The 27,213-nt window shown below is 40.1% G+C and overlaps 2 protein-coding genes across 5 annotated transcripts; one reads left to right on the top strand and one right to left on the bottom strand.

Annotated features, from left to right (window-relative positions):
- Positions 1-177: 177 nt before the first annotated feature.
- Positions 178-10,641, bottom strand: LOC311295042 (uncharacterized protein). Of its 3 annotated transcripts, none has more exons than XM_084416221.1 (4): positions 4,027-4,273; positions 1,526-1,846; positions 1,145-1,447; positions 178-1,052 (listed from the first exon to the last, which is right to left on the bottom strand). In XM_084416221.1, the coding sequence occupies exons 1-4, from the start codon at positions 4,061-4,063 to the stop codon at positions 901-903; spliced, it is 813 nt and encodes a 270-aa protein (XP_084272347.1). In that variant the 5' UTR covers positions 4,064-4,273; the 3' UTR covers positions 178-900. The 3 variants fall into 3 exon arrangements, with proteins under 3 accessions (XP_084272347.1, XP_084272348.1, XP_084272346.1); XM_084416222.1 differs by lacking the exon at positions 4,027-4,273 and adding an exon at positions 10,571-10,641 and having other exon boundaries at positions 181-1,052; XM_084416220.1 differs by lacking the exon at positions 4,027-4,273 and adding an exon at positions 5,129-5,244 and having other exon boundaries at positions 181-1,052.
- LOC311295026 (SLAM family member 5-like) lies at positions 6,326-21,615 on the top strand. Of its 2 annotated transcripts, none has more exons than XM_084416201.1 (6): positions 6,326-6,818; positions 7,809-8,147; positions 10,613-10,900; positions 11,078-11,212; positions 20,439-20,780; positions 20,931-21,615. In XM_084416201.1, the coding sequence occupies exons 1-6, from the start codon at positions 6,776-6,778 to the stop codon at positions 21,011-21,013; spliced, it is 1,230 nt and encodes a 409-aa protein (XP_084272327.1). In that variant the 5' UTR covers positions 6,326-6,775; the 3' UTR covers positions 21,014-21,615. The 2 variants fall into 2 exon arrangements, with proteins under 2 accessions (XP_084272327.1, XP_084272328.1); XM_084416202.1 differs by having other exon boundaries at positions 6,327-6,818; positions 20,442-20,780.
- The last annotated feature ends 5,598 nt before the right edge of the window (positions 21,616-27,213 follow it).

Below are 27,213 nucleotides of genomic sequence, written 5' to 3'. Positions count from 1 at the left end.
AGTTTTTTAGCTGAATGAGGACATCCCGTTTTCCAGATATAATTTACTTGGCACTTATTTGATCCATAACATGAGCTTGTTAACTGTTAAAAGAATGCTTGGTTATTTATTGTAATTTGGCATCATTTCATCTGTGGTTTAATTTAGCATCACTGAAAGCTTTTTGAGTTTGAGTTATTGGTTGATTTATTTATTTTGCTCATGAAAATGCTTGTTGTGAATTTAAGGTAAAATTGAACTTATTAAATGATCCGCAGCACATTCTTACATAATATTATGAAAGAAAATTAATAAATAAATATTACTCCCAAAGTCACCAGAACTGAATGCTTTGGTGTTTTTGCACAAAAAAAAAAAAAATACCCAGAGCCCCTGTGACATTTTAAGGTACTTTATTAAAATGTATGTGGGGCGCCAGTGATGATCAAACGCCCCTGACTCAAACAAAGGTGTGCAATGTTCACCAAAAGTTCAAAAGTTTAACACATCGAAGCTCAACTGGGAAAACTTTCTGAACACTGTGGGTAACAACATTAAAGAGGCAATGTCCTGACACTAAAGGGCAGGTTCTTCAGAAGTCACAAGTTTGCAAAACAAAAAACTTCCTGCCAACACTTACATGCTGACAGGCCACAGACACAGGTCTGCTACCTACATTACCTGACCACAAAAACACAAGATGTTTAGTAAGCACAGCGTAGATGAAAGAACAGACCAATTTGTGTCAGAAACGGACGTTAAGTAAAAATATGATTGTTCAAGACTTATGTCATGCTGTTTTAGAGCATTTTAGAGAGTTTTAGAGAGTTTTGTAAAAGTGCCTCAGAAAAAAAAAATAGTTAGAGAGAAAAATGTTTTATTCTTGATATTCTTTTAAGATTTCGGTTATAGTTGGCTAAATCAGTTTGAGATTGATTTCTGAGCTCTTCTTTTCTGTTCAGCTCTTCTGGATGTGATGTCATAAACCAGAACAGCAACAGTAGCCAAGCCCACCAGAACAGAAAGGACCAATTGGATCACAGCTTTATTAGAATCACAACAGCAGACACATTCTGAAGGGGAAAAAAGAACAGAAAATATCAATATATAAAATTATTTGATAGTATGCTGCTGATGTGCTGTTGAAGTGATGGTTTGATGCTACCTGAACATGTGTGACAGAGTGTGTTGATGTCCAGATGTGTGGTCTGGTTGCTGATGGGATTGTTCAGCACACAGCTGTAGGTGTTTTTATCCTGATATTCCACCTCCAGAGGTAGAGAGAGACTGATGCTGAGATCAGACGGACTGATGCTGGACAATACACTGATTCCTTTGTACCAGGAGAGAGTCACATGACTCACATTCAACACTGAACACAGCAGCACACATTTGGACACCGATGATCCTGATGATGATGAAGGATTTTGAGGACAGTAACTAGCGATGGCAGGAATAGGAAGACGAGCTGGAAAACATGGAAGAAATATTAATAAAGGGTCTGTGATGTCAATTTCATTTGGAACCTCTACCTATAAGTACTCACCAATGACAGTAACATTGAAAGTTTTCTTTGAAACTTTATGTCCAATCAACTGTACTTTATAAAACCCAGAGTCTGTGGTTCTGGTGTTTGTGATGGTCAGAGATCCAGTCTGATGATCCAGCTTCAGTCTGTCTCTGAATCTCTCATTATTTTCAGAGATGACTTGGGAGGATATGTTGAGTTTAGCGATGCAGTCGTCTCCGCACATCCACATTATCAGATCGTCCTCTCGTATTTTATTCACACCAGTCTGTAGGTTGAGAGAATCTCCCTCCATCACTGACACCGACTCGATTTCGTCTGCCTCAACACCAAACACACCTGAAACATACAAGGGCACTTTCTCAATCACAGACTAAAGTACTGAAGTAACTTTCTGTTGGATCATTAGTTTCAGTTAAAATTGCTGTACTATTATTAAAAGTCATTCAATTTTTATGGAAGCTTCTTTTAGCCACAGAATAAAACAAAAATAAAAAGTTAATTGGGACTTTATATTTTGCAATTATGACTTTATTTCTTGCAATTGTGAGTTTATATCTAGCAGATCTGACCAAGAACACAGGAAAAACTGGGGTTTATATACACAAGGGGTGATAAAACTACAAACTGACTACAAAATGGCACTAGAAACAGAAAACCAGAAAAAGACAGGCAGAATACAACCTAAAAGTTCAAATAAAACATGTAACAGAGACCCCCTTTAATCTGCTCCATGACCAAACACAAAAACACAAGAATCCCTGAGGGTGGTGGAGCGGGGGCGGACAAGGAGAAGGGATAGCAAGCCAGGCCCATGTGATGGAAATAGGCCTGGAGACTGAAGCAGAGCTAGACAAGTGGAGAGTCAAGGCGGAGCTGGCAGTTCAGGGAACTTGGATGAAGCAGGTGACCAGGGTGGACTCGGCGGAGCTGAAGCCACGGCAGAGCCGGTGTAACAGAGAGAGAGAGCCCAGAGAGTTTAGTGATTGCCTCCTTGGCCATGACATGATGCAGTCGCCGAGAAGTGTGTGAAGGCCACACGCACAAGATGGTGGTAGCTATCAAAGGCAGTACAGGAGAGAGTGGTAGGACCTCCAGGACCACTGGACTTGGAAGCATCAGACTTGGAGGCGTTGAGACCACCGGAATTGGAAATGCTGAGACCACAGGACTTGTAAGGGCTAAGACCACCGGACTTGGAAGCGCTGAGACCAACGGACTTGGAAGCGCTGAGACCACCGGACTTGGAAGCACAGAGACCACTGGACTTGAAAGCGCTGAGATCACTGGATTTGGAAGCGTTGAGAACACTGGATTTGGAAGCGCTGAGACCACTGGACTTGGAAGCACAGAGACCGCAGGACTTGGAAGCGCTGAGACCGCAGGACTTGGAAGCGCTGAGATCACTGGATTTGGAAGCGCTGAGACCATTGGACTTGGAAGCACAGAGACCACTGGACTTGAAAGCACTGAGATCACTGGATTTGGAAGCGCTGAGACCATTGGACTTGGAAGCGCTGAGACCACTGGACTTGGAAGCGCTGAGACCACTGGACTTGGAAGCGCTGAGACCACTGGATTTGGAAGCGCTGAGACCACTGGACTTGGAAGCGCTGAGACCATTGGACTTGGAAGCGCTGAGAACACTGGATTTGGAAGCGCTGAGACCATTGGACTTGGAAGCGCTGAGACCACTGGACTTGGAAGCACAGAGACCGCAGGACTTGGAAGCGCTGAGACCAATGGATTTGGAAGCGCTGAGATCACTGGATTTGGAAGTGTTGAGAACACTGGATTTGGAAGCGCTGAGACCATTGGACTTGGAAGCGCTGAGACCACTGGACTTGGAAGCACAGAGACCGCAGGACTTGGAAGCGCTGAGACCAATGGATTTGGAAGCGCTGAGACCACTGGATTTGGAAGCGCTGAGACCACTGGATTTGGAAGCCCTGAGACCACTGGATTTGGAAGCGCTGAGACCACTGGACTTGGAAGCGCTGAGACCACTGGACTTGGAAGCGCTGAGACCACTGGACTTGGAAGCGCTGAGACCACTGGATTTGGAAGCGCTGAGACCAATGGATTTGGAAGCGCTGAGACCAATGGATTTGGAAGCGCTGAGACCGCAGGACTTGGAAGCGCTGAGACCGCAGGACTTGGAAGCGCTGAGACCAATGGATTTGGAAGCGCTGAGACCAATGGATTTGGAATCGCTGAGACCAATGGATTTGGAAGCGCTGAGACCACTGGATTTGGAAGCGCTGAGACCACTTGACTTGGGACCGCAGGACTTGGAAGAGTTTAGACCGTTAGACTAGGGACACTGGGCTTGGAAGCGCAGAGGCTGCCGGGCTTGGGAGAGGGCTTGGAAGTTTGTAGCTTCCTCCTGGAAGAGTTGAATTTAGGGGCTCACTTAGCCCAAAATAAATAAAAAATATCTTGAAAGCAGTTTCCCACTCAGTTCATACAGTTAGCCAGTGCAAAAAACTGAACTGTATATTCCTCTATAGAGTCCTTACCTTTCCAGGGATACAGAAGTTTCTCTGCTGGGTCCATTGTGATTTATTCAGAGAGTAGAATCCAAATGCAGTTTTGTTTAAGCAAACAACAATCCAAGCACAAGGAGCAGAACTGAGGACACCAACGACACATCCAACAACAGACAAGATCCGACCAAGAACACAGGAAACACTGGGGTTACACACACACAAGGGGTGATAGATAAACAAGACACACTTGGGAACAGTCAGGGAACTAATAAACAAGAAAACTACAAACTGACTACAAAATGGCACTAGAAACAGAAAACAGGAAAGAACCGGGATACAACCTAAAAAACGGAGAACATATAATATCCGGGTTTATAACTTGCAATTTAGATATAAAGTCTATTGCCTATTTTTTCCTGTGGCAGAAACAACCTCCCATTATTTTTACACTAATTTAAAATTTAAAAGATTTGAATTCAAGTCATTGGGATCTTACGAAAAGAGAAAATACAAAGCAGCATTACACAAAGGAAGCAAAATCGAACTGATGTTTTAAAGTGTGTAGTTATGGAAGATGTTATAAATGGAAAGTTTAATACAAACATATTTATTTTCCCTGAAGGCAGTGCTTTAAGTGGGGAAAAAAGTGCTGGTACTCTCGCTTTGACTCTGATTGGCAAAGAAAAAGTAAAGGTACGCTAAAGATTAAAATCTAGAAGTGCTGGTACTGTGTACCGGTGTGTACCGGCCCACTTTGAGCACTGTCTCAAATCTCAAATGCAAATAAAGTCTCAAATACACACATACTGTAAAACACTGCACTGTTTTTAAACTGCCTCAGTAATACCACAGACTGTTAAGATTGTCATTTAGGACAAAGCTAGAACTATAACCAAAAGCAAGAGCATCGCTAAAAATTACTAAGGTAATTTACATTCAGAAATAACATTTTGATAACTTAAAGGGAATGTTTTTAGAGCATATATTTGTTAGCTGTGACTGTGACGTAGTTGAATACCTTAAGACAAATGTTGTAAGGAAATATAAACCCTTTAGTAATTTTCGACAGTAGGCCTTTTACACCATTACAAAACTGCATGAAGTGAAAAGCTAAAAACACATTTTAACTTACCGTCGAGACGCCAGAAGCACAAACAAAAGAAAACAAACCCGTGAAGCATTTTTATCAGCAGTTGGCTGTCTGTTTTGAGGAAACTTCACTTGAGATGAAACCAAGTGTGAATCCCCCCCCCCCCCTCCCCCTTTACACTTTTCCACCTCCCTCCCCGTTCTCATGCACTGACTGTGATTGCGTTTGTTCTACTTGCATATGTTTAACTTATTCTAGTACTTATTACGAATCTAACTGGTGGTAGAAAATATTATTTTTATTAGTTATGACATGCAACCAGTGTATATGTAAAAATTGCTGATATTTCCTATTAAAAAAAGAAGTCACATTTCCCATTAATAGTGTGTAAAGTGCAATTTCTCATAATGGTTACATTTGTTTGTATATTAAATAGTAAATGATCATAAATGGTGCTGACAATTCATTTTAAATATAGCCTATTATTGTTGATGGATTCACTACTTTGTTTAACAACTAACCTGTATTGAGTAACAGGAAAACAGTCTAGCTGTTATGATAATGTTAGCAGGACAGGAAAAAGCCCTTTAACCACATGAGACATAAGCACATGCACAACTTATTTGTCCACTCAACAGAACTAGACCTAGACCTACATATCTTTGTAGATCTTAAGAAATCAGACCACATCAAGTTTCAGTTTGACTCAGAAATTGAGTTGGTGGTGACAGTGTATTGAAAAGGTCTTCTGTTGGTCTGCTGTAGCCTAATCAAATGTGTTGAAAATAAAAACTTAAACCAACTAATACCATATTTGTTATTAATATAACCAACACCAACAAAAGTACACTTTTTTATAAGAACATATTAGTTTTTCAACAGATTTTGATTTCATGCCAGCCAGCATGGACTCGGAACAAGTCATATCCACCATTATCCTCAAGTGGTCATTAGGTTGAACTGCAGATTAAAACACACATAGATCACATGATGAGCGCCCCCTGTCGGCCAATGTATCTACTGCGAAGCTCCTGCTTAGCATTCCATACATTTACTTGAACAAATTAGTAGCCTAAATATTACAGAATGTGGAAAAGCGGCACCTTCCACGAGGACTCATATTGTCTTTTACATGTTGTTATTGACTACAGGCTTACGTAGCGTTTGTTTTTCCTCAGTTACGTTGACAGAGACTTTTAGTAAAATACTTTAGTATTTTAAGTTCACGTGATTACAAGCATACTTTATTATTTTTAAGTTCACGTACGTGATTACACGCATTAACACGGACGAGAGAGAATTCAGTAAAACTAGCAACAGGTAGCCTAAACTTTTTTTTTTTTTTTTTTTTTTGAGTGAGGATAAATGCGTCACATTGTCATGTGAGCCGACATGGTCCATCCTTCATTCCGATCTGGGGAACTTCCTGACATTTACTTCCCAACTTTTCCTCGCAGTCACGCAGATTTACTAGTTTACCCGCGATGATTAAGAATATAATTCATCAATGAAATGTATCTGTTGTTGTTAGATATCGGCTAATTCGATAGAAAATTATGTTAATCGTCGCTGTCAGCGCGTTTAAGAAACGGAGCGCTACTGAAGGATAAACCGAGAACGCACCTGAGCCGATGAACAAATACACTATATCTTTATTTTAAACCACATTTCACTCTGATTTAGATCAGTATGATGATCTGTGTTTTATTTGTATGCCTTTTACTCTTTAAAGGTGAGTACATAATTTAAAAACCTCAGAGACTTTCGCTTTCAATTTGCTACATCGTTTTGTCCATTACTGAAAGATATTTTAATTACTACTTAATTTAATACCGTAATTAAACTAGGTGGTTTAACTGTCCCCAGGCAACAAGTCATTAAAATGCTGATGTTGGCATAAACATTATTATTGTTTCTTTAAACCTTTGTTCTTTATTATTGTTTCTTTAAACCGGATTTTTTTCTGTAAAAAATGAATAGCTGAAATAGAATAATTGTGACCCTGGACCACAAAACCAGTGACATGGGTCACAGTTTTGAAATTGAGATTTATACATCACAAGCTGAATAAATAAGATTTCCATTGATGTATGGTTTGTTAGGATAGGACAATATTTGGCCGGGAGGCCTTGGGATACAACTATTTGAAAATCTGGAATCTGAAGGTGCCAAAAAAATCAAAACATTGAGAAAATCGCCTTTAAAGTTCATTTATGTTCGTAATTATGCTGCATTCATTCACAAAAATAAATGTTTTATATATTTACAGTAGGAAATTTACAAAATATCTTCATGGAACATGATCTTTACTTAATATCCTAATGATTTTTGGCATAAAAGAAAAATCTATAATTTTGACCCATACAATGTATTGTTGGCTATTGCCACAAATATACCTGTGCTACTTGTGACTGGTTTTGTGGTCCATGGTCACAATTAGGCAAATAAAACTTAAAGGAATAGTTCACAAATTAATGAAAATTCTGTCATGATTTACTCACCCCAATGACCTTCCAATCACAGTATATGACCATAACATTTTCTGTTGAAAACAAACGAAGATGTTAGCAGAACATCCATGTTGTTATTTTTCATTCGTGACTTTGAGGGTGAGTAAATCATGGGATCATTTTAATTTTTTGGTGAACTATCCCTTAAAGTCTCATGAAATTGTTTAGACAGAAATGATCTCAATTTGAGAAACTGTTTGTTTGTTCTTCAGGTGTGTTTGGTGTTGATCCAGTGAAGTCAGTGTCAGTGTTGGAGGGAGATTCAGTCACTCTACATGCAGGTCCTACTGAAACACAGAGGATTGAGCTGATACTGTGGACATTTGGATCTGACAGCACTCGTATAGCTCAGATCAACAAAATGATCAATAAGGTCTCATTATACAATGATGTTCTTGATGGGATATTCAGAGACAGACTGGAGTTAGATGATCAGACTGGAGATCTCACAATCACAAACATCACAACTGAACATGCTGGACTTTATGAATTACAGATCATTGGCGAAAAAGCGGTCCTACCCAAAAAATTCAGTATTATGGTTTATTATGGTGAGTAGTTCAAATATAGATTGCATTTGGTTTGACTTCATTGCAGTATTGTTCCATACTGGACATATTGTCAGTGTGTCAAGTCAGCAGTAAAACTGAGAAGTTACTTTGGTAACTTTTCCACTGAGCCCATCATTCATTTATCCTAAATGCAATCTGAACCTATAGTATTTGGTTTCTATTGTAAAGGGTAAAATGAGACCCGAGTCACAGCGCCGGCATATGTTGGTTAATTTGAGACAAGCAACCTGAAGAGACAGAGATAGTGTAAATCACTTAAAACCATGGAAGCCAAAAATATCTGCTTAAAAAGTCATAATGATGTGGTTAAAAAGTCAAGTCAAAGTTAATAAAAAGTTTAGTATATCAGGTTAAGAATCAAATAAGTGAATTTTGGTTTAACTCACTGCATGCCAATAACTCCCTTAATTGCTACATTATTCTTCTCATTGAATATCTTGTTTCAGTCAAAAATGCGTCACATGATTGGAGTAAAACGTGTTTGCCAATAATGTCAAATTTCACAGTCGTGATTCTTCCCTTGATTTGTTCTTTCTGATGTAGTCTGATTAGTAGAAAGTGTATTATTTTATATATATGTGTCAAATTTTTGATACACGGACGATTTTGCAGGTTTTCCCACTTACAAAGCATGTAGAAATCTGTTATTTTTTTATCATAGGTACTCTTCAACTGTGAGTGACGGAATCTAAAAACAAAATCCAGAAAATCACATTGTATGATTTTTAAGTAATTCATTTGCATTTTATTGCATGACATACTGAAACCAGCTGGTTTCAAACTCGTTAGCCTAGTACGTTTTGTCCCTCTCTGCTATTATAGTTTTTCAAGATGGCGGAACTACATGGAAGCCTCCGTGGACCTACCCGTCCCATGTATATAAAGATAATAAATTCTTCGTTTACGAGGATAATTCAGATCATTGGCAGAGGTAGTTGTACACCATTGAGGACATATTTAAGAATAAAGATATTGATTTTAGATAATAAAATACCTAAAAAGATACACATTGTACCTTTAATATTTGGTACAGAAACATTTGTTTGCAATTACAGAGATCATACGTTTCCTGTAGTTCTTGACCAGGTTTGCACACACTGCAGCAGGGCTTTTGACCCACTCCTCCATACAGACCTTCTCCAGATCCTTCAGGTTTCAGGGCTGTCGCTGGGCAATACAGACTTTCAGCTCCCTCCAAAGATTTCTATTGGGTTCAGGTCTGGAGACTGGCTAGGTCACTCCAGGACCTTGAGATGCTTCTTACGGAGCCACTCCTTAGTTGCCCTGGCTGTGTGTTTCGGTTCGTTGTCATGCTGGAAGACCCAGCCACGTCCCATCTTCAATGCTCTTACTGAGGGAAGGAGGTTGTTGGCCAAGATCTCGTGATACATGGCCCCATCCATTCTCCCCTCAATACGGTGCAGTTGTCCTGTCCCCTTTGCAGAAAAGCATCCCCAAAGAATGATGTTTCCACCTCCATGCTTCACGGTTGGGATGGTGTTCTTGGGGTTGTACTCATCCTTCTTCTTCCTCCAAACACGGCAAGTGGAGTTTAGAACAAAAAGCTGTATTTTTGTCTCATCAGACCACATGACCTTCTCCCATTCCTCCTCTGGATCATCCAGATGGTCATTGGCAAACTTCAGACGGGCCTGGACATGCGCTACTTGAGCAGGTTTTCTTTGAGAGTGTGGTCCCAGCTCTCTTCAGGTCATTGGCCAGGTCCTGCCGTGTAGTTCTGGGCTGATCCCTCACCTTCCTCGTGATAATTGATGCCCCACGAGGTGAGATCTTGCATGGTGCCCCAGACCGAGGGAGATTGACCGTCATCTTGAACTTCTTCCATTTTCTAATAATTGCACCAACAGTTGTTGCCTTCTCACCAAGCTGCTTGCCTATTGTCCTGTAGCCCATCCCAGCCTTGTGCAGGTCTACAATTTTATCCCTGATGTCCTTACACAGCTCTCTGGTCTTGGCCATTGTGGAGAGGTTGGAGTCTGTTTGATTGAGTGTGTGGACAGGTGTCTTTTATACAGGTAACGAGTTCAAACAGGTGCAGTTAATACAGGTAATGAGTGGAGAACAGGAGGGCTTCTTAAAGAAAAACTAACAGGTCTGTGAGAGCCGGAATTCTTACTGGTTGGTAGGTGATCAAATACTTATGCCATGCAATAAAATGCAAATTAATTATTTAAAAATCATACAATGTGATTTTCTGGATTTTTGTTTTAGATTCCGTCTCTCACAGTTGAAGTGTACCTATGATAAAAATTACAGACCTCTACATGCTTTGTAAGTAGGAAAACCTGCAAAATCGGCAGTGTCTCAAATACTTGTTCTCCCCACTGTATTTCATTAAGGTACCTCTATTTAGATAAATATTTATATAAAGGTTGATTCACCTGTATATGATCATTGTCTGTTTATTCTCTCGTGTTTTCTAGCTCATCTGCCTGTACCTGTCATCATCAGTAACTCTTCACACTGTTCTTCATCATCATCATGTTCATTGGTGTGTTCATCAGTGGTGAATGTGAGTCATGTGACTCTCTCCTGGTACAAAGGAATCAGTGTATTGTCCAGCATCAGTGTGTCTGATCTCAGCATCAGTCTCTCTCTACCTCTGGAGGTGGAATATCAGGATAAAAACACCTACAGCTGTGTGCTGAACAATCCCATCAGCAACCAGACCACACATCTGGACATCAACACACTCTGTCACACATGTTCAGGTACGGCAGCACTGATTTGTTCTGCTCCACATTATTAATACCTCTCAACTTTATTTACAGTTCTCAGGTTTATAAATACAGCATCAATATTTTTAGTAATCTGACCCATTTCAGATCTCAGTTATTGGATATACTCACAAGTTTTGTGTTAACTCTCTCTGATCTACCGTTTTACAGTGGTCGAGCCGACGATCAAAACAGAAAGAGGTCATATAGTGCTGATCTGTGTTTTTGTTGGAGTAATTGTCCTAGTCGTGGCTGCTGTTGGAATATTCATTACCCGCAGGAAATATAGAAATACTGATCATGTGGGTAAGTATGATCTGCAGTTAGATAATAGAAAATGTGAAAATTTATTGGGAAAAAAGAGTATATATCTAGTTCAGGTAAGTCATGGGTGATTTCGAAACACTGATTCATGAAGCTTCGAAACTTTTACAAATCTTTTGTTTTGAATCAATGTATTGGAGCATGTATCAAACCTGTCAAAGTCACGTGATTTCAGTAAACGAGGCTTCGTTACATCATAACTTTTTCAAAATGTATTGAAATTTCAATTTCACTGCTGTGCAGGGCTGGACTGGGACAAAAAATTGGCTCTGGCATTTTGGCCCATACTGGCTCACTACATATGATCATAAACACCACCCATCTTTGCACGCCATTGAATATGTATACAACTCCTTTTCCTTAAAACCACCAATGCCATGTAATGAGTGAGGAACGAGCGAGAGTTAACAGATGAAATAACAAAAAAAAATTAATTTATTAAAACAATTGAACTATACTCCAGAGTGATGAATCCTAAAACAAGCTATAAGCTGCTCTGGCATAGCAATACCAGTGTTTCTCACATGATGTTTAGTAAAACTGTGGTGGGTGGACCTCGGGTCCTCTAGGGGGGTTGGGGGGCATGCCCGCCCGGAAGAAAGTTTTGTGCATTTTAATGTTAAATTCATCAATCTGGTGCACTTTGAGAGTTCAAATTTAAAAGCTCCAACCCATATTCAGTGTGCAAATTGAAAAAAGAAAAACTCAATCCTCTTTTAGATAGTCTGTCTACATTACACTAATAATAGTTATAATATTAATCCCATGGCAGTAATAGCCATATACTGTAAAACAAATGCACTGAGAAATAAAGGAAACTTTCATAATTAGTTTTGTACTAATTTCTATACTTGAAAGTGGCGGAAAAAGAAAAAAGCAGAGGACGATTACATCCTTTTTTTTCAAACACACACTGTAAGTATGTGTTACAGTGTGTCGCGGTGACATGAATCACGCATAAAGTTTCCTTGTTATGATTTAAACCTACTGTAACGCAGTAAGACGTGTAAGACAACAGAGCCCGTATGGACCTTGTCACGTCACGCCGGATTCTGCCGAGTGTGTGTTAAATGCTCTTCTACTTGTCGCTTTGGATAAAAGCGTCTTTTAAATGAGACATAACAGATTATTCCCAGCAGGCACACAACGTCATAAGACGTTGATATTTGGTTAAATTTCGGTTGCGACGTCGGGTGACCAAAATTCAATGTAAATTCAACATCTAATGTCAATGTTAAATTGATGTCCAATACCGACGTCAGCTGACGTTGAGATTTTGTTGTTTTTGCGTAATCATAATCCAACGTTAAGTCAACGTCAACTTGACTTGACTTCAACCCGATTTTCATTTTCAACCAAAATGCAATGTCTGTCCGACGTCATGTCCAACGTCAACCTAACGTTATAGACGTCTGGTACCTGCTGGGTTGGGCTCTGCTGTCTTTTGTTGTCTATGTGCTGCTCGCATCCTTTCATCCTTTCACAATAAATCAAATTTGTTTTGTAAAGGCCTACTCACTGAACACTTTTTTTTTTGTCCAACTGATAAGAAGTTAGATTAAAGTTAAAGTTATTGTTCAAGTGTAGTGTAACTGAAATATTGTAAATATTATAAATATCATAAACTATCTTTATTTCATAAAAATAAAGTATAGAAGTATAGATGTCCACAGTGGTCTGAAAGACCCAAGTCCTTCAGTACTTTTTTATTTTGAGTATGATTTCACAAAAATAGGTTGCTGTAAGCTATCATGGCATGTTCCCAAAACTGCCACTATGGTGCTGTAAAATGCCAATTGCTATTCTATCTAGAATTTATTATTATGAACATCACCTTTGGGTCACATCACCATTACAGCTTTTGCCCCCCCCCCCCCCCCCACACTTTTATAATGGCTGCTACGCAGATTATACAGTGGCAGCAGCACTGATCTGATGTATATAAGTCATTTATATAGATCAGTGAGTGGTGGCCTATTACAGCTGCAATTTCTTAACTTTGAAACGTAGCCTACGTGTATCATTAAATGTCCGTCTCACCTCAGCAGTCGGCCCGCCCTGCTGACATCTTCACTGAAGTCTTTTGCCGGCCTTCCAGCGAATAATTCATTTATTTTCACACATTTGGTGGCCTCTGCCTCAAGTGCTTGTCGTTTTATTTATTTTTTCTCTCAACTTCTCGGCCCCTCCTTTACGTTTAGAGATTTTGTTGACTATCGTTGCACATCATCACATCATTAGGCTATTCACTGCAGTTGTAAAGCGGCCGCTTTGCAAGTCTATAACTTGATTCTGATTGGCCAATGCTCAGTGAACATGTCACATGTGCTCATCACACGTTTAACCGACCTGTCAGTCTCGCAGCTTGCATCAGCTTCATGCGGCCAATGAGATAGATAGTCAGGTCCGAATCTTCAAGATTGTGTAACCCTGTAGGCATTTTTGAGGAAAAGTTGTTATACCACATTTTTAGAAAGTTCAATGTCTCCTGAATAAGGATCCACCGTATAACATTGAAATAAGGGTCCCATTTTCTTGTAATTGTTATTGAAACAATAGGTGCATTATTCACAGCCGAAACACTACAGGTGGATAGGGTAAAAATTTTAAGTTATAGATATCACCATAAAACCTTTCCAGTTTTTCACTTCCATAGAGACAGACATTTTTTGTATTACAAGTTTTCTGAAATGTCATGTTTACATATGCAAATGAGGCATACCAGTATATATATATACTGCCATGTGCAATGGACATGCTGCCGCGGGCTCCTGGACAAGACCCCAGCGCCTTTGGCATGTCAATTGCCTCGAGTTGCAGGCTGTACGTCTCGCCCTGCACCACTTCTGTGCGTTGCTCAGGGGTCAACACGTATTAGTCCGATCAGACAATACCGCCACAGTAGCGTACATCTACCGACAAGGTGGTCTGCGCTCCCATCGTATGTCACAACTCGCCCGCCACCTCCTCATATGGAGTCAGAAGCATCTGAGGTCGCTTCGAGCCATTTATATCCCGGGAGACCTGAACCGTGCAGCCGATCTGTCTCGGTTTCGGCCTCTCGCTGGAGAATGGAGACTCCATCCCCAGTCGGTTCAGCTGATTTGGGATCAGTTCGGGGACGCACAGGTAGATCTGTTTGCCTCCCACGATTCGTCCCACTGCGACCTGTTTTATTCTCTGACCGAGGGCACGCTCGGCACGGATGCACTGGCGCACAGCTGGCTGCGGGGCCTCTGCAAGTATGCGTTTCCCCCAGTGAGCCTTCTTGCGCAGACTTTGCGCAAGATCAGGGAGGACGAGGAGCAGGTAATTTTGGTTGCCCCGTATTGGCACAACCGCACCTGGTTCCAAGAACTAGTACTCCTCGCGACAGCACCTTCCTGGCCAATTCCTCTGAGAAAGAACCTGCTTTCTCAGGGACGGGGCACCCTATGGCACCCTCGTCCCAATCTTTGAAATCTCCATGTGTGGTTCCTGGACGGGACGAGGCAGGTTTGAGTACCCTACCACCAGCGGTGGTGGCTACCATCACTCCCATTAGGAGAGGTGTTGATGTAATGACTTAAAAAATGCTTATTCTATTTTGTGTGTGGATGGAGCTTAACTTGCATCAGTTTAGAGAATATATTTTTTTGCCTTTTATTAGTTCAGCTGTCAAAATCCGTTCCCCCACCCCAATGATGAGAGATGTTGATGTATCGGCTTAAAATATGCTTATTCTATTCTGTGTGTTTATGGAGCTTAAACAGCATCAATTTGATAAATATTAGATCCTCAGTTTGTCAGAAATATGGGGGGAACAGAATCCGACGGCAAAAAACAGCTGTCAGAATCCGTTCCCCCACTCCCATTATGAGAGGTGTTGATGTATCGGCTTAAAATATGCTTATTCTATTCTGTGTGTGGATGGAACTTAACTAGCATCAGTTTAAATAAAAAAAAATGTTTTGCCTTGTATTATGATAGGAAAGTATAGTATCAAGAAAGTTCGACGAACCGGGACTTGAACTCGGGTTGCCCAAAGCTAAAAAAAAATTATGAGGGACCTGACCACTAGGCTATTGAGGATAGCAATTTAAAGCAATTTTGATAAATATTAGAGCCTTACTGTGTAAGAAGCATAGGGGGAACAGAATCCGACGGCAAATAGTTCAGCTGTCGAAATCCGTTCCCCCACCCCAATGATGAGAGATATTGATGTATCGGCTTAAAATATGCTTATTCTATTCTGTGTGTGGATGGAGCTTAACTTGCATCGGTTTAAATAATATATTTTTTTGCCTTTTATTATGATAGGAAAGTATAGTATCAAGAAAGTTCGAAGACCCGGGACTTGAACTCGGGTCGCCCAAAGCTAAAAAAAAATATTGTTAGGGAACTGACCACTAGGCTATTGAGGCTAACTAGTTAAAGCAATTTGATAAATATTAGAGCCTTACTGTGTAAGAAACATAGGGGGAACAGAATCCGACGGCAAAAAACAGCTGTCGGAATCCGTTCCCCCACTCCCATTATGAGAGGTGTTGATGTAATGACTTAAAAAATACTTATTCTATTTTGTGTGTGGATGGAGCTTAACTTGCATCAGTTTAAAGAATATATATTTTTTTGCATTTTATTATGATAGGAAAGTATAGTATCTAGAAAGTTCGACGAACCGGGACTTGAACTCGGGTTGCCCAAAGCTAAAAAAAAAAGTTATGAGGGAACTGACCACTAGGCTATTGAGGATAGCAATTTAAAGCAATTTGATAAATATTAGAGCCTTACTGTGTAAGAAACATAGGGGGAACAGAATCCGACGGCAAATAGTTCAGCTGTCGAAATCCGTTCCCCCACCCCAATGATGAAAGATGTTGATGTATCGGCTTAAAATATGCTTATTCTATTCTGTGTGTGTATGGAGCTTAAACAGCATCAATTTGATAAATATTAGATCCTCAGTTTGTCAGAAATATGGGGGGAACAGAATCCGACGGCAAAAAACAGCTATCGAAATCCGTTCCCCCACTCACATTATGAGAGGTGTTGATGTATCGGCTTAAAATATGCTTATTCTATTTTGTGTGTGGATGGAGCTTAACTTGCATCAGTTTAAATAATATATTTTTTTGCCTTTTATTATGATAGGAAAGTATAGTATCTAGAAAGTTCGACGAACCGGGACTTAAAATTATTATTCTATTTTGTGTGTGGATGGAGCTTAACTTGCATCAGTTAAAAGAATATATATTTTTGCCGTTTATTATGATAGGAAAGTATAGTATCAAGAAAGTTCGACGAACCGGATAGCAATTTAAAGCAATTTGATAAATATTAGAGCCTTACTGTGTAAGAAACATAGGGGGAACAGAATCCGGCGGCAAATAGTTCAGCTGTCGAAATCCGTTCCCCCACCCCAATGATGAGAGATGTTGATGTATCGGCTTAAAATATGCTTATTCTATTCTGTGTGTGAATGGAGCTTAACTTGCCTTTTGCCTTTTATTATGATAGGAAAGTATAGTATCTAGAAAGTTCGACGACCCGGGACTTGAACTCGGGTCTCCCAAAGCTAAAAAAAAAATTATGAGGGAACTGACCACTAGGCTATTGAGGATAGCAGTTTAAAGCAATTTGATAAATATTAGAGCCTTACTGTGTAAGAAATATAGGGGGAACAGAATCCGACGGCAAATAGTTCAGCTGTCGAAATCCGTTCCCCCACTTCCGCTAGAGCATCGTCCACGAGACATGCCTATGCGTTGAAGTGGAACCTCTTCGTCAACTGGTGTTCTTCTAAACTTCAAGAACCCACGAAAGGCCTGATCAGTGTCGTGCTTTCCTTCCTGCAAGAAGGGTTGGAGCGAAGGCTATCTCCCTCCACCCTGAAAGTGTATGGTGCCGCCATTGCCACACATCATGATGCAGTTGATGGTAAGTCCATTGGAAAGCACGACCTGATCATCAGTTTCCTGAGAGGAGCGAGGAGACCTCCTCGCCCTCCTCTCGTTCCCTCTTGGGACCTCTCAGTGGTTTTAACTGCTCTGCAGAGTGCTCCCTTTGAGCCTCTGCAATCAGTGGAGCTTAAGTTCCTGTCAATGAAGACAGCGCTCCTGGTTGCATTGGCCTCCATCAAGAGGGTAGGGGACCTGCAGGCATTTTCGGTTGACGAAGCGTGCCTGGAATTTGGACCGGCTAACTCTTACGTGATCCTGAGACCCCGGCCTGGATATGTGCCCAAGGTTCCCACCACACCCTTTCGAGACCAGGTGGTGAACCTGCAAGCGCTGCCCTCGGAGGAGGCAGACCCAGCCTTGGCACTGCTCTGTCCAGTACGCACCCTCCGTGCTTACGTAGACAGAACGCAGTGTTTCAGGACTTCAGACCAGCTCTTTGTCTGTCATGGTGGGAAGCTGAAGGGAAAGCCTCTCTCCAAGCAAAGGTTGTCTCACTGGATAGTGGACACCATTGCTTTGGCTTACCAGGAGCAAGGTCGACCATGCCCCCTTGGTGTGACGGCCCACTCCACCCGGAGTGTGGCATCCTCTTGGGCTCTAGCGCATGGCGCCTCGCTAACAGACATCTGTAGGCTGGGCGACACCTAACACGGCCTCTGGGCGACCCCCACGTGTGTAGTCCACTGTAAGCCTCTCTGAGCATGTGTCTTTCCCTCGGCAAGCCACCTTGCCACCCCTGGGTTTGAAATATTCCACCTGCGGCTGGACACCCCAGTGATTCTCAATATGCAGCCCCCTGGGGTCATGTGTATTCCAAGTTCCCCCCTTCGGGCTGGGCATAATTGCATATTTCCACTGATATATGCTTCCCAGTGTACCTTGGTACCTTGGCATAATTCCAGCAGCCATTAAAAACTGTCCCTTTCATGTTAATGTTGTTTTTTCATTGTTTACATGTTTAAATATTCTGAGAATGCATAGTTTAGTTATAATGTTTAATGTTTAAACTGCAATAAATGCATTAAATTTTTTTTTTTTTGGCAGCCATTTTGTTTTTATTGTTTATGCCAAAACAGTGATGTTTACAACTTGTTATACAGCAGAAATGGATTCAGCACCTAAAAATCATATAGAAACAACATTTGAAGTACTTTTCCTCATAAATGCCTACTGCATCTTATCCAGGGCTATTTATCTATTTTGGGACTCGACTAAGACACATAAGCCCGGAATTGGACTATACAACAATATACTTACGAATATATTGACGATTAATAATGATTTAAAAACAAAATACATCACGCACCGGCCCACACAGACTGCGGTCAACCGGGAATCTCCCGGTAGTCCCGATGGCCAGTACATGCCTGCCGCTGTGAGGCGTTGATCTCTGTGAAATCATGAAGATTCAATGAGATTGCCCGCTAGTGGCGAACCATTGAACATGTGATTTTTACCCGATCTCTGATCAGTTCTATACATGTGTAGATGTTTAATGGGACATTTGTATATTAAAGGAATAATAGTAGTTAAAAGTCTCTTATTGGCCTGGGGTGCGTTTCCCGTACAACTATATAGCTCGCTGCTTAACTACCATAGTCCGACGCATCGTTGGAGAAATCAACTAGCTAGTCACGACTGAAAACCGTATGTCGCAAAGTATCGTTCAACCACGTTGGTTTATGACGTCTCGCACGTGGTGGACTAATAACTTATTTTAATTAATCTGTTTGAGATTGAATTAACGCTAGATTTTGTCATTTCTAATTTTTCTCAGTTATTTTGCTTTATTACCAGACTCAATATTTGGCTCGTTCTTACATAGTAGAGCACGTTCGCACATGCGCAGTCTTCAAAAACGGTGCTTTAAATCTCTTGACAAACTAAAAGACGTAAATTACATTTGTATGTATTCTAAATAAATAACACGGGTTGTACTGAATGTCAGCTTGCTTATTTTGCTAAAGATAAGGATTTATTCAGTCTACATCTCATGTAAACTAGAAACTATGCTTCTAACCACAGCTCGAGAGCTGTCGTTCCAACCACACAAGTTTGCGAACGTTCGTTGGAACGATGGTTTCGGGAAACACCAAATCGTTGAACTATGCTGATAACGACGGAACTTGCGACCATAGTTGGCTAACGATGCTTTCAGGAAACGCTGAACCATCCATGGAACAAACAAACACTGGCTCCCGGTGCGGTTTAGGGTGGAGTATAAGGTCCTGCTGTTCGTGTTCAAGGCCATCAATGGTCTGGCCCCGGTCTACCTCGCCGATTTAGTAACGGTCTATCAACCACCAAGAACTCTCCGCTCCTCTGAACACACCTCTCTGGTCATTCCCAAATTCAAATACAAAAAGTTTGGAGGCCGGTCATTTGCCGTCCAGGGCCCTAATCTGTGGAACGCTTTACCAACACTCCTACGAAGCATTACCGTGTTGAGTGTTTTTAAATCGCAGTTGAAAACACATCTGTTCAGACAAGCTTTTAACACGTAACCTCTGACTCTGACTGATATTTGTGTTTTATTTTCTGTTGTCTATTGATGTTTTTACTGGAAAGCGCCTTGTGCACCTTTTGGCTGTTGTAAGGCGCTATAAAAATAAAATTTGATTGATTGATTGATTGAAAACAACCTATAAAAATTGATAAAATAACACGCATTTTATGGACACTTAATATTTAATGGTATTTGATGATTAGTTCATTGCATTTGATGCATTTATTTTTTTCAATAAAACATTTGCAATGGGTTTGTAAAAAGCTGTTTTTATGCATGTTTAGCCTGAGTTTTTGTTGCATTTACACTGTTCTGACCAGCAGGGGTCACCAGCGCGTGTGGTGTTTTGAACGCTTCGAAAATCGAATCATTTTGCAAAGCAATTTGATGAATCGATTCGAAGCTTTGAAAAGCTTTGTTTCTCCCATCACTAGTCATGAAACTCTAAAGGGCGCAGGCTTTACATTCAATCGACAAGCATCACCATTACCACATGGCACAAGATGACCCTGGCCCCTGTGCTGACCTTGCAGCCAATGAGATTGCTTGCTCAACATTTAAATATTATGGCTCAGTGTTTGCTGTAGGGTAGCCCTGCATTAGTTCCTCTGAAACCCTCCATCTTCCCCAGCTCCACCTGCATGGATCTGCTGTCTATTTATGCAGCAGCAGCAGCAGATCTTAGCAGTGTATCTTAGTCTATTCTGTTATTAAACACCACTACAATGTTTAATCTCTACCTCCATTCCCGTTTGTTCAGCAGACGAGGCCGTTGCTGAGAAAGTTGAACTGAAGACCGTATTAGTGACGGTGGGAAAGTCTGTCACTCTAAACACTGGCCTCACTGAAATACAAAGCTGTGATGTGTTACAGTGGAGGTTTGGAGAATTAGACACAGATCAAACAAATCCTTTTGAAGTCATCGCCAGACTGAATGAACTGAACAATAGCGGTTGTCGCAATCATGATGACCGAGTTCACCTGGATCGCAAAACTGGATATCTCACTATTAATGACATCAGACCTACAGACTTTGGAGTTTATAAACTAAATATCACCAGGAATGGGAGAAGTATGATCTCCAAGACATTTCTTGCCCAAGGTGAGTAGCTCAAACCTGTCAGTGTAATAAAGTTATATCAAATAATACATTTTACTGGATTTATTGGCTAAATTTGGCCCTCTTGTATATTTGAAGCATATTTGAGTAGTTGTAGTTGTAACATCAACACTTTTTGACACTATCTTGTAGATTCCTTTGAAAAAGAAGATGTGCCAGAGGAGACAAACTCACTGTTGAAGGATGGACATATCTCTGAAAGCTCTTCTCTATAGCGAGCCTTCAAGTCTGTCACCCTGGAAAATGTGTTTGAAATGATTCTGCATGCCTGTGAAAAATGACAATAATGACAAAGGGTTTCCTAACTCCACACTAACATTTTTTTGTTGTTGTTGTTATTTTAAGGTTGATGGAATGTGTTCCCATTAACCATGATCTTGTCTGTTATGCAGATATTTAATGTCATGTATTTTTCATGTCTGTTTCATTATATAGTTACAGTTTAACTGTTTTGGTGTTTAACCAAAACTACAGTTTAACAAAACAGGTGTTTGAACGTTTTCTGTCCTCTAGTGGACAACCTTGTGGACTTACAATGACTGCCGTGTGCGCGTCCATTAAGTCCATGAGACCGCAGGGTGTCCCATTTGTCATTTTAGGTTTGAGAATGGTGTTCGTGAGCACCCCCTTTGCGGTCGTTGTGTTACGAATATGTGGACTCGGAGGAAGACCGCAAGTGTTTAGGGTGCCAATTGGGACAGGGGCCTATATGTTGGGATTGTGGGTTTCATTACAGTTTTATAATGTGAAAGAGAGACTGCAATTTTTTGTCTGAAACTAATTTAAGCCTCATTAAATACCAAACTTTTTTAATATTAATAATAAAAAAAAGAAGAAGAATAATGGTGTTAAGTCTCATTAATTGTCTTGGTAAGTATAAAGTATATTATAAAATTTGCAGTGAAATTATTCATTTTACGTTAAAATTATAAGGCTGCATTTTTGTGTTGAAGACATTAGAAAAACATTAGTTTGACTTTGAACTTACACTTTCACACCCATTCACTGCGTCATTTTTACGAAACGCTGATTCATTATGTTTTCCCAGCAGTGAAATTATCAAGAACAGTCTTGGCATTAATAAAAGTCATTCTATTTTTATGGAAGCTTGTTTCAGCCACAGAATAACAAAAAAATGTAAAGTTAATTGCAACTTTATATTTTCCAGTTATGACTATTTCTTCCTGTTCCAAGTTTAAATCTCATAATTCCGATGTAAAACTGGTGAAAGTCATCCAAAAGCAGTTTTGAAAGCAAACAACAATCCAAGGACAAGAAGCAGAAACCAGGAATCCCAGGAGCAGAACTGAGGACACTAACAACACATCCAACAATGAACAAGATCTGACCAAGAACACAGGAAACACTGGGGTTACACACACACAAGGGGTGATAGATAAACAAGACACACTTGGGAACAATCAGGGAACTAATAAACAATAAAAATACAAACTGACTACAAAATGTCACTAGAAACAGAAAACAGGAAAGAACCTAAAAAACCTATTTTCCTTTATTTATTTATATAGGACAAGTCCGGTATTTAGCACTTTGAGTCTCTTTTTTGGTTTGTTATAGATGAACTAGAGTGGTGGACACAGAAATTTTGACGATGGGTCCTGTCTCGACTTTTTGACTCGGTTAGAATCGCCTTTGACCGCTTCAGAGTGGCTGGCTACGGGCATGCACGAACATGTCCTTAAAACAACCCTTAACGTTCGTTTTCAAAACTGTGCAACTCACCGAGTGGTTAGTGGTGTTCGTTGATGATTAAAAACAAATATATCGGCGCAATATATGATTTCAATCCGTGTTATTTGCTATAGTGGAACTATTTTTTCAGATACCCCACAACCGCGTATAAACTTCCGCTCGATATTTGAGTCTGAAGTGCAGTAATATCAACGAGCAATAAGTCCTCCAACAGAAATCAATGGGATTTTACAAAATGCCAAATAAAACACGACAGAAACTGTATTTCGCTACACTACTTGTTTTTAATCATCAACGAACACCACTAACCACTCTGTGAGTTGCACAGTTTTGAAAACGAACGTTAAGTGTTGTTTTAAGGACATGTTTGTGCATGCCCATAGACAGCCATTCTGAAGCGGTCAAAGGCGATTCTAAACGAGTCAAAAAGTCGAGACAGGACCCATCGTCAACATTTCTGTGTCCACCACTCTAGTTCATCCAAAACAAACCAGAAAAGAGACTCAAAGTGCTAAATACCGGAATTATCCTTTAAGTGGGGGAAAAAGTGCTGGTACTCTCGCATTGACTCTGACTGGCAAAATACCGGTCTGTGACCCACCAAATTATGTGACCCTATATAGGCACTGTAGAGACAGTAGGGTTGGGATTAGGATTGGGATCAGGTTGGATTAGTTCAGTACAGCGCCTAGGGTCACAGAATTCGGCACATCACCGACAAAATGTGAGAAGTGGCGATGCGCAATACAAAGTAAAGGTACGCTAAAGATTAAAATCTAGAAGTGCTGGTACTGCGTACTGGTGTGGACCGGCCCACTTCGAGCACTGTCTCAAATCTCAAATGCAAATAAAGTCTCATTTACACACATACTGTAAAACACTGCACTGTTTTCAAACTGCCTCAGTAATACCACAGACTGATGAGATTGTCATTTAGGACAAAGCTAGATTCTTAGATAGCCTAATTTACATTCAGAAATAACATTTTGATTTTGATTAAAGGGAATGTTTTTAGAGCATATATTTGTTAGCTGTGACTGTGACGTAGTTGAATACCTTTAGACAAATGTTGTAAGGAAATATAAACCCTTTGGTAATTTTCGACAGTAGGCCTTTTACACCATTACAAAACTGCATGAAGTGAAAAGCTAAAAACACATTTTAACTTACCGTCAAGACGCCAGAAGCACAAACAAAAGAAAACAACCCCCCCCCCCTTTCTTCCACCTCCCTCCCCGTGCTCATGCACTGACTGTGATTGTGTTTGTACTTGCATATGTTTAACTTATTCTAGTACTTATTAGGTATTTAGATGTTGGTAAAAAAAAATATTTTTTTCTTGATTAGTTATGACAACCAACCATGTTATGCTGTATATGTCAAACCTGCTGATATTTCTATAGAAAGAAGAGACATTTCCCAATATTTTACATTATAAACTGTGACTAAAGTGCAAGTTCTCCTAATGGTTACATGTGTTTGTATATAGTAAATGATCATTGTTAAATGGTGCTGATAATTTTAAATAGCCTATTATTGTTGATGGATTCACTGCTTTAACAGTTAACCTGTATTGTGTAACAGGAAAACAGTCTGTGATGTTAATGTAATCAGGACAGGAAGAAGCCCTTCAACCACACAGGACATTCAATAGACACACGCACAACATATTTGTCCACTCAACATAACAAAACCACATATCTCTTTGTTGATCAAAATAAATGAGACCACGGCAGGTTTCAACTTCACTCGCAGATCACTAAAAAACACACAGGTCTTCTGTGAATCTTCTTTGATAGTGGATCTTCTAATGTTAAACCATAACTACAGATAATATTTTTGTTGTTATTATAGCTACCATCAAAAAATTCCAAAATAAGACCTTATTTTTTATTGGAACATGTCAGTTTGATTTGGGGTCAATTTGATATGGTGCCAGTAGAACAAGTCTTAGTAGCGCCACTGTTTCCCCAAGTGGTCACCAGGTGGAACTGCAGTACAGTAAAATAAATAAATAAATAAAGCATCCAAAGAGAGTCCAAACTCAGACCTTGATTAGCTAGTTCAGGTGTGTTTAATTGGGGTTGGAGCTGAACTCTGCAGGACAGTCACTGGCCCTCCAGGTGCAGGACTGGACACACCTGTCCTATGCCTTTTGCTTTCTAAAGAAAATTACAGCAGAAATGTTGTTCATCTACATGTTTTCTTGTGTTCTTATGGCAAAAGTTCTGTTTAGCTTCAATAAATGATGACAAATATATTTCTATTGTACAGTAGAATATACTTTTCAAATTAATAACAATAAAAAACAATTTTTTAAGGAAAAATCAAATAAGTTTTTCAAGCTAGTTTACCAATTTGAAAGAAGATATATATTAGATATATAAGATAACATATTACCACAGTTTTAACATCGTAAACTTCACTATAATAAATTATGTCTGCAGAAAAGTGCAGTTTCCCACAGTGAATTGTACTGGGCAAAAACAGCCTAACACTTAAAAATTAAACGGCTCGATTTATTCATAAAGTGAGTTCCAAACAGCTTATACATTTATTACATTTACATTTATTCATTTAGCAGACGCTTTTATCCAAAGCGACATACAAATGAGAACAACAGAACCAGTTAAACTAACAATAGGACAACAATATGCAAGTGCTATGACCCTTTCCAGTTTCCAAAAGAGATTTTGTGCCTCTTTGAGATCATGGCACCACAAGACAGCGTTCACTTGCAGAGCGCAAGTTTCTGGATGGCACGTAAGTATAGACTACTTATACTGCACTAGAGCTATGGCGCTATCTAGTGTTCATTACCAGGAATTAGCCTTCCCAAGATTGACTTCAACATCCAATAATACACTCGATTTATGCATTTTGATAAACAGCCGTTATGAGTGAATCGGATCTGTTTAATGGCGTTTATTATTACATGCACATAAAAATATATTTTTGGCTCAGATTTGCAAACCACTGATGCTTACCAATAATTTCCAATGGTTCATTACTCAGAAATGTTCAATAGGATGTAGGCCTACGATGTGTACAAAAAGATTAATTTCTTCATTTTTTCTCCACTTTATTTTCTACTGGTGTCTATTTTGTAGTTTTGTCAGTTAAAGTTATGTCTTTATGGTTCTTAATTTTGTAAAAAAAAAATTTGTTGTAATTAATTTTTTAATTGTACGCAGCAATGCTGCAAATGCTTTGGCAATATAAATCTAAACATATTTGTCTTGCCAATAAAGCATCTTAAGATGAAACTGAATAGCATCTACTGAATTGATTTCTGTTCAGTTCAGTTTATTTATATAAAACACATTTAAAAACGGCCACTGGCCGACCAAAGTGCTGAACACATAGAAAACTGACATCTATGAATTATATATTGGCATCATCGCCTCATGCCCAGGGCAGAGGATATACAGAGACATACACTCAGACTTAAAATGAATTAACCATTTAAACTCTTTCTTCTTTAAACAAATTGTGCACACCACAGCATAGAGCGCCATCTATTGTCCGAAATAAAAGTCCAAGCTGAAAGGGATTGTTCACCCTAAAGTGAAAATGAAGTTATATATTACTCACCCTGGTGCTGTTCTAATGCTGTGTGCACTTCTTTCTTATGGACCACAAAAGAGAGATTTTATTTAAAAAAATGTCCCGCTCGCACTCGTCCATGATGGCAGTGAATATGATCAGTATCAAGCTTTTCTTTTTTAAAGATGCACAAGTATCACAGGATGATCCCATGCGACACATGCTTTATATCACAAGTGTTCTGGGGGGAATGATAGGGTATAATTTGCTGAAATAATGTAGTCCAGTCCCAAAATAGATAAATAACCCTGGATAAGATGCAGTAGGCATTTATGAGGAAAAGTACTTCAAATGTTGTTTCTATATGATTTATTAGGTGCTGAATCCATTTCTGCCGTATAACAAGTTGTAAACATCACTGTTTTGGCATAAACAATAAAAACAAAATGGCTGCCAAAAAAAAAAAAGTTTTAATGCATTTATTGCAGTTTAAACATTAAACATTATAACTAAACTATGCATTCTCAGAATATTTAAACGTGTAAACAATGAAAAAACAACATTAACATGAAAGGGACAGTTTTTAATGGCTGCTGGAATTATGCCAAGGTACCAAGGTACACTGGGAAGCATATATCAGTGGAAATATGCAATTATGCCCAGCCCGAAGGGGGGAACTTGGAATACACATGACCCCAGGGGGCTGCATATTGAGAATCACTGGGGTGTCCAGCCGCAGGTGGAATATTTCAAACCCAGGGGTGGCAAGGTGGCTTGCCGAGGGAAAGACACATGCTCAGAGAGGCTTACAGTGGACTACACACGTGGGGGTCGCCCAGAGGCCGTGTTAGGTGTCGCCCAGCCTGCAGCTCTACAGATGTCTGTTAGCGAGGCGCCATGCGCTAGAGCCCAAGAGGCTGCCACACTCCGGGTGGAGTGGGCCGTCACACCAAGGGAGCATGGTCGACCTTGCTGCTGGTAAGCCAAAGCAATGGTGTCCACTATCCAGTGAGACAACCTTTGCTTGGAGAGAGCCTTTCCCTTCAGCTTCCCACCATGACAGACAAAGAGCTGGTCTGAAGTCCTGAAACACTGCGTTCTGTCTACGTAAGCATGGAGGGTGCGTACTGGACAGAGCAGTGCCAAGGCTGGGTCT

This window comes from Rutilus rutilus, assembly GCF_951802725.1.
Source record: "Rutilus rutilus genome assembly, chromosome: 8".
NCBI classification, from domain to species: domain Eukaryota; kingdom Metazoa; phylum Chordata; class Actinopteri; order Cypriniformes; family Leuciscidae; genus Rutilus; species Rutilus rutilus.
This window is presented reverse-complemented; position numbering and strand designations above follow the sequence as displayed.